A 13,131-nucleotide genomic window follows, 5' to 3' on the forward strand; every position below is an offset into this window, starting at 1 on the left:
AAACTCCACACTGGTTGTGAGTGTGAAACCCACACAGACACGGTGAGAATGTGCAAACTCCACACGGATTGTGAGAGCATAGCCCACACAGACACGGTGAGAATGTGCAAACTCCACACGGATTGTGAGTGTGAAACAGACACACACACGGTGAGAATGTGCAAACTCCACACGGATTGTGAGAGCATAACCCACACAGACACGGTGAGAATGTGCAAACTCCACACGGATTGTGAGTGTGAAACCCTCACCCAAACGATGAGGATGTGCAAACTCCACACGGATTGTGAGTGCGAATCACATGCACACACGGTGAGAATGTGCAAACCCCACATGGATTGTGGGGGTCAAGCCCACGCAGACACGGTGAGAATGTGCAAGCTCCACACGGATTGTGAGTGCGAATCACATGCAGACACGGTGAGAATGTGGAAACTCCACACGGATTGTGGGAGTGAAACTCACGCAGACACGGTGAGAATGTGCAAACACAACACTGGTTGTGAGTGTTAAACCCACACAGACACGGTGAAAATGTGCAAACTCCAGACGGGTTGTGAGTGTGAAACCCTAACCCACATGGTGAGAATGTGCAAACTCCACACGGATTGTGAGAGCATAACCCACACAGACACGGTGAGAATGTGCAAACTCCACACGGATTGTGAGTGCGAAACCAACACAGTCACAGTGAGAATGTGTAAACTCCACACGGATTGTGAGTGTGAAACCCACACACACACATGATGTGGATGTGCAAATTCCACACGGATTGTGTGTGCGAAACCCTCACACACACGGTGAGAATGTGCAAACTCCACACGGATTGTGAGTGCGAAACCCTCTCACACATGGTGTGGATGTGCAAATTCCACATGGATTGTGAGTGTGAAACCCACGCTGAGATGGTGAGACTGTGCAAACTCCACACTGGTTGTGAGTGTGAAACCGACACAGACACGGTGAGAATGTGCAAACTCCACACGGATTGTGAGAGCATAACCCACACAGACACGGTGAGAATGTGCAAACTCCACACGGATTGTGAGTGAGAAAACAATGCAGACACTGTGAGAATGTGCAAACTCCACACCGATTGTGAGTGTGAAACCCTCACCCACACGATGAGGATGTGCAAACTCCACACGGATTGTGAGTGCGAATCACATGCACACACGGTGAGAATGTGCAAACCCCACATGGATTGTGGGGGTCAATCCCACGCAGACACGGTGAGAATGTGCAAACTCCATACGGATTGTGAGTGCGAAACCCTCACCCAGACGATGAGGATGTGCAAGCTCCACACGGATTGTGAGTGCAAATCACATGCACACACGGTGAGAATGTGCAAACCCCACACGGATTGTGAGTGTGAATCCCACGCAGACACGGTGAGAATGTGCAAACTCCACACGGATTATGAGTGCGAAACCCACGCAGACACGGTGAGAATGTGCAAACTCCACACGGATTGTGAGAGCGAAACCCACACAGACAAGGTGAGACTGTACAAACTCCACACGGATTGTGAGTGCGAAACCCATGCAGACACGGTGAGAATGTGCAAACTCCACACGGATTGTGAGTGTGAAACCCTCACCCACACGGTGAGAATGTGTAAACTCCACATGGGTTGTGAGTGCGAAACCCACACAGACACGCTGAGAATGTGCAAACTCCACACGGATTGTGAGTGTGAAACCCACGCAGACACGGTGAGAATGTGCAAACTACACACGGATTGTGAGGGCAAAACCCACACACATACGGTGAGAATGTGCAAATTCCACTCGGATTGTGCGTGAGAAACCAACGCAGACATAGTGAGAATGTGTAAACTCCACATGGATTGTGAGTGAGAATCCCACACCCACATGGTGAGAATGCGCAAACTCCACTCGGATTGTGAGTGAGAATCCCACACCCACATGGTGAGAATGCGCAAACTCCACACGGATTGTGAGTGCGAAACCAACGCAGTCACAGAGAGAATGTGTAAACTCCACACGATTGTGAGTGTGAAACCCACACACACACATGATGTGGATGTGCAAATTCCACACGGATTGTGTGTGCGAAACCCTCACACATACGGTGAGAATGTGCAAATTCCACTCGGATTGTGCATGAGAAACCAACGCAGACATAGTGAGAATGTGTAAACTCCACATGGATTGTGAGTGAGAATCCCACGCCCACATGGTGAGAATGCGCAAACTCCACTCGGATTGTGAGTGAGAATCCCACACCCACATGGTGAGAATGCGCAAACTCCACACGGATTGTGTGTGCGAAACCAACGCAGTCACAGTGAGAATGTGTAAACTCCACACGGATTGTGAGTGTGAAACCCACACACACACATGATGTGGATGTGCAAATTCCACACGGATTGTGTGTGCGAAACCCTCACACACACGGTGAGAATGTGCAAACTCCACACGGGTTGTGAGTGCAAAACCCTCACCCACACAGTGAGAATGTGCAAACTCCACACAGATTGTGAGTTCGAAACCCTCTCACACATGGTGTGGATGTGCAAATTCCACATGGATTGTGAGTGTGAAACCCACGCAGAGATGGTGAGACTGTGCAAACTCCACACTGGTTGTGAGTGTGAAACCCACACAGACACGGTGAGAATGTGCAAACTCCACACGGATTGTGAGAGCATAGCCCACACAGACACGGTGAGAATGTGCAAACTCCACACGGATTGTGAGTGTGAAACAGACACACACACGGTGAGAATGTGCAAACTCCACACGGATTGTGAGAGCATAACCCACACAGACACGGTGAGAATGTGCAAACTCCACACGGATTGTGAGTGTGAAACCCTCACCCAAACGATGAGGATGTGCAAACTCCACACGGATTGTGAGTGCGAATCACATGCACACACGGTGAGAATGTGCAAACCCCACATGGATTGTGGGGGTCAAGCCCACGCAGACACGGTGAGAATGTGCAAGCTCCACACGGATTGTGAGTGCGAATCACATGCAGACACGGTGAGAATGTGGAAACTCCACACGGATTGTGGGAGTGAAACTCACGCAGACACGGTGAGAATGTGCAAACACAACACTGGTTGTGAGTGTTAAACCCACACAGACACGGTGAAAATGTGCAAACTCCAGACGGGTTGTGAGTGTGAAACCCTAACCCACATGGTGAGAATGTGCAAACTCCACACGGATTGTGAGAGCATAACCCACACAGACACGGTGAGAATGTGCAAACTCCACACGGATTGTGAGTGAGAAAACAACGCAGACACGGTGAGAATGTGCAAACTCCACACGGATTGTGAGTGCGAAACCCTCACCCACACGATGAGGATGTGCAAACTCCAAACGGATTGTGAGTGCGAATCACATGCACACACGGTGAGAATGTGCAAACACCACACGGCTTGTGAGTGCGAAACCCATGCAGACACGGTGAGAATGTGGAAACTCCACATGGATTGTGAGTGCGAAACCAACGCAGACATGGTGAGAATGTGCAAACTCCACACGGATTGTGAGAGCATAACCCACACAGACACGGTGAGAATGTGCAAACTCCACACGGATTGTGAGTGCGAAACCCTCACCCACACGATGAGGATGTGCAAACTCCAAACGGATTGTGAGTGCATAACCCACACAGACACGGTGAGAATGTGCAAACTCCACACGGATTGTGAGTGAGAAAACAACGCAGACACGGTGAGAATGTGCAAGCTCCACACGGATTGTGAGTGCGAATCACATGCAGACACGGTGAGAATGTGGAAACTCCACACGGATTGTGGGAGTGAAACTCACGCAGACACGGTGAGAATGTGCAAACACAACACTGGTTGTGAGTGTTAAACCCACACAGACACGGTGAAAATGTGCAAACTCCAGACGGGTTGTGAGTGTGAAACCCTAACCCACATGGTGAGAATGTGCAAACTCCACACGGATTGTGAGAGCATAACCCACACAGACACGGTGAGAATGTGCAAACTCCACACGGATTGTGAGTGAGAAAACAACGCAGACACGGTGAGAATGTGCAAACTCCACACGGATTGTGAGTGCGAAACCCTCACCCACACGATGAGGATGTGCAAACTCCAAACGGATTGTGAGTGCGAATCACATGCACACACGGTGAGAATGTGCAAACACCACACGGCTTGTGAGTGCGAAACCCATGCAGACACGGTGAGAATGTGGAAACTCCACACAGATTGTGGGAGTGAAACTCACGCAGACACGGTGAGAATGTGCAAACTCCACATGGATTGTGAGTGCGAAACCAACGCAGACATGGTGAGAATGTGCAAAGTCCACACGGATTGTGAGAGCATAACCCACACAGACACGGTGAGAATGTGCAAACTCCACACGGATTGTGAGTGTGAAACACTCACCCACACGATGAGGATGTGCAAACTCCAAACGGATTGTGAGTGCGAATCACATGCACACACGGTGAGAATTTGCAAACACCACACGGCTTGTGAGTGAGAAACCCATGCAGACACGGTGAGAATGTGGAAACTCCACACGGATTGTGGGAGTGAAACTCACGCAGACACGGTGAGAATGTGCAAACTCCACATGGATTGTGAGTGCGAAACCAACGCAGACATGGTGAGAATGTGCAAACTCCACACGGATTGTGAGAGTGAAACCCACGCAGACACGGTGAGACTGTGCAAACTCCACTCGGATTGTGAGTACGAAACCCACGCAGACACGGTGAGAATGTGCAAACTCCACACGGTTTGTGAGTGTGAATCCCACACACACACGGTGAGAATGTGCAAACTTCACACGGATTGTGGGTGCTAAACCCTCACACACACGGTGAGAATGTGTAAACTCCACACAGTTTGTGAGTGCGAAACCCACGCAGACACGGTTAGGATGTGCAAATTCCACATGGATTGTGAGTGCGAAACCCAACACAGACACGGTGAGAATGTACAAACTCCACACGGATTGTGAGTGCGAATCCCACACAGACATGGTGAGAATGTGCAAACACCACTCGGATTGTGGGGGTGAAACCCACACACACACGATGAGAATTTGGAAACTCCATATGGATTGTGAGTGTGAAACACACACACAGACACGGTGAGAATGTGTAAACCCCACACGGATTGTGAGGGGTTAAACCTACACAGACACGGTGAGAATGAATAACTCCACACGGATTGCGAGAGGAAACCCGAGACAGACACGGTGAGAATGTGCAAACTCCACTCGGATTGTGGGGGTGAATCCCAAACACACACGATGAGAATTTGGAAACTACATATGGATTGTGAGTGTGAAACACACACAGACACGGTGAGAATGTGTAAACCCCACACGGATTGCGAGAGGAAACCCACGCAGTCACGGAGAGATTGTGCAAACTTCACACAGATTATGAGTGCGAAACCCATGCAGACACGGTGAGAATGTGCAAACTCCACACGGATTGTGGGTGCAAACCCGAGACAGACACGGAGAGATTGTGCAAACTTCACACAGATTGTGAGTGCGAAACCCACGCAGACACGGTGAGAATGTGCAAACTCCACACGGATTGTGGGAGCAAACCTGAGACAGACACGGTGAGAATGTGCAAACTCCACACGGATTGTGGGAGCAAACCCGAGACAGACACGGTGAGAATGTGCAAACTCCACACGGATTATGAGTGCGAAACCCATGCAGGCACGGGGAGGATGTGCAAACTCCACAAGAACAGTTTCAACTATTTTGCCTGTTCTCGTTTATTGTTCTCTATCATCTTCATGGTCTGAATCCTGAAGCCCTGTTCAGTAACCTCCTTGCACCCATCTAATCAAAAGAGAATTCACGAACCACTTTCCATCTTTGGACGGAAGGTGTCGGGACTAACATCAGGTGGTATGGTGCCACTGCTGTCATGCTGAATGCTGGTACACCCCTCACTGTAATGTAGTGAATGCCCTACTGCTCAGGGTGTAAAAAGAACGGGCTCACAAACAGTTAACTCAAGTTGTTTGTTAAGTGGCTCGATTTAATCTCAGTCTGCAGGGATGTGAAACGCGCCACCCGGGGCTTTCCCTCTTGGGTTAATAAGTGAGTATATTCAATTGTTTGCTCAGAATGTGAGCATCTTCTCCCGCATGAGCAGGGGATTAGCAGCTGGATCGGAATCTGGCAGAGAGACACTGGAATGCTGCAGCAATGGATACGAACACACGGACAATCGATGGGAATCTGACAACAACAGATCCCAGCCTGACTGCTGAAGATTGGACTAGTCCACCATTAGCTCGGATACTCGGGGGAGGGCCTGTCCTCTTATCCATCCCCATTCAATATCTATCTGACGGCATTGGTTGGATGTCAGTAAGCATGCAGATCATGTACACTCTTCAAGCTATAGAATTCTTTTACTACCCAATCCTGGCGATTGCTGGTGTTTTTGGTAAGTCTCTCTGTCCAATAATTAACTATGTTAGTCACTCGGAGGTACCTCGTGATTCATTAGTTTCACTGCTGCTGTCTATTGTGTTCCGTTTGAAACCCAGCTATTCTGCCTGAATGCCACTTTTTCATAGCTCCCATCAACTTATTTTTTTTTGTTGCATGGGATTGGGGGATTTCGATTGAATGGATAGAAAACTGGTTGGCAGACAGGAAACAAAGAGTTGGAATTAACGAGTCAGAGATCACCGAATTTACAGTGCAGAAAAGAGACCATTTGTCCCTTCGGGACTGCACTGGCCGCTGCAAAGAGCACCCGACTCGCCCACGTATCTACCCTGTCCCCGTAACTCTGAAACCGCCACTTAAACTTCTTGGATATTAAGGGCAATTTAGCTTGGTCAATCCACCTAACCTGCACATATTTGGACATTGTGAGGAAACCGGAGCATCTGGAGGAAACGCACGCAAACACACAGACTCCGCACAGATAGTGACGCAGCTGGGAATCGAACCTGGGACACTGGAGCTGTGAAGCAACTGTGATAACCATTGTCGGCCGTGCTGCCCTAATTCCTTTTTCAAATGGCAGGCAGTGACTAATGGGGTACCACAGGGATCGGTGCTGGGACCCCAGCTGTTCTTTTTATAAATGTATTTACGGTGGGCGTCACTGGTTCGTCCAGCATTTAGTGCCTATTACTAGTTGTTCTCGAAGGCGGTGGTGTTGCCTTCTTGAACTGCTGCAGTTCCTGAGGTGAAGGTACACCCTACAGAATGCTAGGGTTCCCACGTATCTGCTGTTTTTGTTCTTCTAGATTGTATTGGCCGTGGGTTTGGAAGGTGCTGCCTAAGGAAACTTGGCGAGTTCCTGCAGTGCATCTTGTAGATGGTACACACGGCTGCGACTATTCATCGGTGGTGGAGGGTTTGAATGTTTGTGGAATGGGGAGCAATCAACCGGGCTGCTATGTCCTGGATGGTGTTGAGCTTTTTCATCCAGGCAAATGGAGAGTATGCCATCACACTCCTGACTTGTGCCTTGTAGATGGTGGCCAGGCTTTGTGGAGCCAGGAGTTCAGTTCACGCTGTAGGATTCCTAGCCTTTGACGTGCCTTGGTAGCCACAGTGTAAATGTAGCGAGTCCAGTTCAGTTTCTGAGCAATGGTTACTCCCAGGATGTTGACTGTGGGGGATTCAGCGATGACAATATCTTTCAATGTCAAGGGGCTCTGGTCAGATCCTCTCTTGTAGGAGATGGTCATTGCCTGGCAGTTGTGTGGCGTGAATGTAGCTTGCCACTTGTCCAACCAAACCTGGATATTGTCCAGGTCTTGCTGCATTTGGACAGGGACTGCTTCAGTATCTGAGGAGTTGCGAATGGTGCTGAACATTGTGCAGTCATCCGCTAACATCCCCACTTCTGACCTTATGATGGAAGGGAGGTCATTGATGATGCAGCTGAAGATGGTTGGGGCCGAGGACACTCCCCTGAGGAACTCCTGCAGTGGTGTCCTGTAGCTGAGCTGACTGACCTCCAACCACCACAACCATCTTCCTTTGTGCCGGGTATGACTCCAACCAGCGGAGAGTTTTCCCCCTGATTCCCATTGACTCCAGTTTCGCTCGGGCTCCCTGATGCCACACTCGGTCAAAAACTGTCTTAATGTCGAGGGCAGTCACTCTCCCCTCACCTCTGACATTCAGCTCTTTCGTCCATGTTTGAACCAAGGCTGTAATGAGGTCAGGAGCTGATGACGCTGGCAGAGCCAAGAGTGAGTGTCCGTAAGCTGGTTATTGCTGAGTAACTGCTGTTTGATAGCACTTCCATCATTTTGCTGATGTTGGAGAGAATACTGATAAGGTGGTGCAAACCTTTCAGCACGGCCTGAAAAAACAAACACTGGGGTCCAGGGAGACCTGCCCAGCGAGATTCGTATTCTGCTACAGGACAACCCCGCAAGCCGGAAGAGACAATCTTCCGCATAGCGGCAGAAATGTGCACCACAGGCACCAAATGCAAGCACAGGGCCTGAAGCCTAATCGCCACGTGGACCATTAGCCACGGGTGTGAGTGCGCTGTCAGAGGATCCCGCCGCCAGATAATGCAGCTTCTCTCTATCCTCCTCAAAACTGTTGCCATTCTTCCTCTGACGACATCTCCAAATCTTCTGCCGTTTGAAGTTTGGAAGTGAATTAAAAGCGGTGGGTCTCCGTGGTATATAGAACATAGAACATAGAACGATACAGCGCAGTACAGGCCCTTCGGCCCACGATGTTGCACCGAAACAAAAGCCATCTAACCGACACTATGCCATTATCATCCATATGCTTATCCAATAAACTTTTAAATGCCCTCAATGTTGGCGAGTTCACTACTGTTGCAGGTGGGGCATTCCACGGCCTCACTACTCTTTGCGTAAAGAACCTACCTCTGATCTCTGTCCTATATCTATTACCCCTCAGTTTAAAGTTATGTCCCCTCGTGCCAGCCATTTCCATCCGCGGGAGAAAGCTCTCACTGTCCACCCTATCTATCCCTCTGATCATTTTGTATGCCTCTATTAAGTCTCCTCTTAACCTTCTTCTCTCCAACGAAAACAACCTCAAGTCCATCAGCCTTTCCTCATAAGATTTTCCCTCCATACCAGGCAACATCCTGGTAAATCTCCTCTGCACCCGCTCCAAAGCCTCCACGTCCTTCCTATAATGCGGTGACCAGAACTGTACGCAATACTCCAAATGCGGCCGCACCAGAGTTTTGTACAGCTGCAACATGACCTCCTGACTCCGGAACTCAATCCCTCTACCAATAAAGGCCAACACTCCATAGGCCTTCTTCACAACCCTATCAACCTGGGTGGCAACTTTCAGGGATCTATGTACATGGACACCTAAATCCCTCTGCTCATCCACACTTCCAAGAATTTTACCATTAGCCAAATATTCCGCATTCCTGTTATTCCTTCCAAAGTGAATCACCTCACACTTCTCTACATTAAGCTCCATTTGCCACCTCTCAGCCCAGCTCTGCAGCTTATCTATATCCCTCTGTAACCTGCTACATCCTTCCACACTATCGACAACACCACCGACTTTAGTATCGTCTGCAAATTTACTCACCCACCCTTCTGCGCCTTCCTCTAGGTCATTGATAAAAATGACAAACAGCAACGGCCCCAGAACAGATCCTTGTGGTACTCCACTTGTGACTGTACTCCAGTCTGAACATTTCCCATCAACCACCACCCTCTGTCTTCTTTCAGCTAGCCAATTTCTGATCCACATCTCTAAATCACCCTCAATCCCCAGCCTCCGTGATTCCCAACCTTGATTCCCAATGATCTGTGCTCCCATCCCCACGTTGTCACAATGCCCATGGTCCTCCACTGTGTTTGGGCAAGGAGCAGTAAGCCTGGGTCATCTTCACAAATACCCTGTGTGAGTATTATAAAGGTGAGGAACCGTAAGCTGCTCTGAATGCTTCAGAGTAACCAATGGAGTGTGAACGCATTTCTATCTTTCACAGGTGTCGGTGAAACTTGCAGCTTCCACGATTTGCTGCAAAATTCAGCCATTGGCCCTGGAACGTGAAATAAGTAGACTGGATGTGATCTCTGATGAACCGATGTTCCAGGTGAACATTAATTCCCGAAACTGATCATAGATCATAGATCATAGAATTTACAGTGTAGAAGGAGGCCATTCGGCCCATCGAGTCTGTACCGGCTCTTGGAAAGAGCACCCCACCCAAGGTCAACACCGCCACCCTATCCCCATAACCCAGCAGCCCCACCCAACACTAAGGGCAATTTTGGACATGATGGGCAATTTATCACGGCCAATCCACCTAACCTGCACATCTTTGGACTGTGGGAGGAAACCGGAGCACCCGGAGGAAACCCACGCACACACGGGGAGGATGTGCAGACTCCGCGCAGACAGTGACCCAAGCCGGAATCGAACCTGGGACCCTGGAGCTGTGAAGCAATTGTGCTATCCACAAGGCTACCGTGCTGCCCACATATTTATTGTTCAATGAACATCGACGTCTCCAGAAATGACGCTGCGATAGGCAACTTTTTCAATGATTCACTGGCTGTGATTATCTGAATAAATACTTATTCCAAACTGTACAGTTGCTCACGGCCTGACCTACCTTCGCTATTTCTTTCCCTTCCTTGCAGCTAACGTAGCAACAATTGTGGTAATTTCAAAGGGGAACTGCGGCCTCTCCAAATGTGTCACTCGCTATTTGCTGGCCATGGCAGCAGCTGACCTGCTGATAGTGATCTTCGACCTGATATTGAGACACATTCCAATTGTTTATGAGCAATTCTTTGATGCTATGATTGGGCTCCACTTGTGCAATATCCACGCCGTCCTGCTTTATGCAGTCACTGACTGTTCTGTCTGGTTCACCGTCACTTTCACCTTCGATCGATTTGTGGCCATTTGTTGCCCGAAGCTGAAAAGTAAATATTGCAGCGAGAAAACGGCGGCTGTGGTTCTGGGGACAGTGGCTGTGCTGAGCTGTCTGAAGAACATTTTCTGGTATTTTATGTTTGATCCTGGTTATATGCTCGGAAACACACCTTGGTTTTGTGAGGTTTCAATTAAAAAAACGCAATCAATCATCTGGGGAACCGTCGAATTCATCCATTATATTATAACACCAGCGACTCCATTTGTCCTGATTCTGCTGCTCAATGTTCTCACCGTCAGACACATTGTCCTGAGCAGCAGGGCCCGCAGGAGACTCCGGGCTCACAGCAGTGGGCACAGTCCCAGAGATCCAGAGATGGAGAGTCGGAGGAAATCCATCATTTTACTCTTCATTATCTCGTTGAATTTTGTTTTGTTATGGGCAATATATATGGTATACTTTATAGTTAACCGAATATACGGGTTATTGATTGAACACATACCGCTACCTACATGTGTGCAAGAATTGGGATTCATGCTACAGTTGCTGAGTTGCTGCACAAACACTGTGATTTATGCCATTTCACAGACTAAATTCAGAGAACAGTTGAAGAATATGATGAAATATCCATTCATTCTACTTATGAAGCAAATTAAATGATCATAGAAAGTAAATTAGCTGAGACATCAGACATAAACGTAACTTCATATATTAGCCGGTGAATTCCTGCAGACGCAAAGAGACAGTTACAGTGCTGTTGCCTTTCATTTGGCCTGAACTCCTGATTTAGTCTGAGGTCCCGCTCATGCCCCTGTCTTAGTTCTGCAGATACCATCCGTACTGCCTGGAATACATCACACGGGTTTCTTTTTTCATTAGTTGTACATCACTGTTAGTTTGTGATTTATTGGCAATCCATCATTGCCCTGGGCTCGGAGTTTCGGTCCGACCCTATTTTAACCGCTGCAATCAGCATCACGTCATTATGTCAGCAGTGCTGTTAGGAAGCATGTTTTAGACTTTTACACAGTGAAGGAGAGTAGCCAGAAAAGGTTCACATCAGGACAGGTTGCAGAAAGAACTCAAGGTGATGATGTTCCCAAAAGAGGAAGGAGGTGATTCTGGAGCTGGACAGGACTTTGTTGAGGCCACAGCTGGAGTAATGTTCAATTCTGGTCTCCGCATTCTCGGAAGGATGTGATTGCACTGGAGGGGGTGCAGAGGAGATTCAGCAGGATGATGCCTGGGGTGGAACATTTTAGCTCTGTTTTCACTGGAGCACAGACGGTTCAAGGGGAACATGATTCAGGTGCAGCAGCTTACGAAGGGCTTGGAGAGGAGGAAAGAAGTCAGCTGATCAACTTAGTTGAAGGGTCAAATACAACGGGGCAAAATTTGAAGCTGAAAGGCAGGAGGTTTAGAGGCGATTTAAAGAAAAATAATTTATCTGAGGGAAGTGAGAATCTGGAGAGCCCTGTCTGGGAGAGTAATTGGTGCAGACAAACTAACCATTCAAAGCACTTGGATGAACACTCGAACTGTCAAAACATTCAAAGCTATGGGCCCACTGGGCTGGAGAATTAGTGTCAATTAGAGCAGTTCTGTTGTCAGATCAGCGTTGTTGGGCCGCAGGAGCTCTTTGGTCCGTGGAGGATAATAAATTCTTTGGCATCTGTTTCTGGGTGTTCGAGTACCACCATTTGGAATCTATTGTCAGACAGCACGGCGGGACAGTGGTTAGCACTGCTGCCTCACGGTGCTGAGTGTCATGATATTCAAACACACACATCATGATGGACACACCAACAGACAAATCAGAACACACAACACCACAACCAATGACAGAAAGATATAAAAGCACAGACACGACCCCCGGTGGTCAGTATTAGCTGCAGAGGAGGACCAGGACAGACCTACTACACGACACACTCAGGGAGACAGCACGTGCAGAGTATCCAGAACTGTATTATAAGAGTTAAAATAAAATAGAGTTGTACCACATACAACTGTGTTGGCTCATCTGTGCACCAGAGCACCCAACACCACATGGTACAGGAGTGGATCGATACCTGCCGGCATACCTCAGTGTACACAGACAACCAGCAGTGCCCAGGCAAAATGATAGAGCTCCCGGTTCCGCTGCCGCTCCAGTGCTACGGCGATCTCCGCGGTAACTGGCGACGATTCCGGCAAGTGTTCGAATTGTTCCTGGTGGCAGCTGAACTCCAAGACCTGGATGATAATGAAAAA

At 48.7% G+C, this 13,131-nt stretch overlaps 1 protein-coding gene across 1 annotated transcript; it reads left to right on the plus strand.

The window, feature by feature from the left end:
• The first annotated feature begins 6,029 nt into the window (after positions 1 to 6,029).
• On the plus strand, positions 6,030 to 12,746 carry LOC140399691 (probable G-protein coupled receptor 139). The gene is made up of 2 exons (XM_072489232.1): positions 6,030 to 6,456; positions 10,643 to 12,746. The coding sequence occupies exons 1-2, from the start codon at positions 6,213 to 6,215 to the stop codon at positions 11,539 to 11,541; spliced, it is 1,143 nt and encodes a 380-aa protein (XP_072345333.1). The 5' UTR covers positions 6,030 to 6,212; the 3' UTR covers positions 11,542 to 12,746.
• Positions 12,747 to 13,131: the final 385 nt, after the last annotated feature.

The sequence above is a fragment of the Scyliorhinus torazame genome, chromosome 23, assembly GCF_047496885.1.
Source record: "Scyliorhinus torazame isolate Kashiwa2021f chromosome 23, sScyTor2.1, whole genome shotgun sequence".
In the NCBI taxonomy this organism is placed as follows: Eukaryota; Metazoa; Chordata; class Chondrichthyes; order Carcharhiniformes; family Scyliorhinidae; genus Scyliorhinus; species Scyliorhinus torazame.

Excerpts from the sequence above, each read along its gene's own strand:
- LOC140399691 (XM_072489232.1), top strand. The coding sequence starts at position 6,213 with ATGGATACGAACACACGGACAATCGATGGGAATCTGACAACAACAGAT. Across the intron at positions 6,457-10,642 it reads GGCGATTGCTGGTGTTTTTG|CTAACGTAGCAACAATTGTG; the intron begins GTAAGTCTCTCT and ends CCTTCCTTGCAG.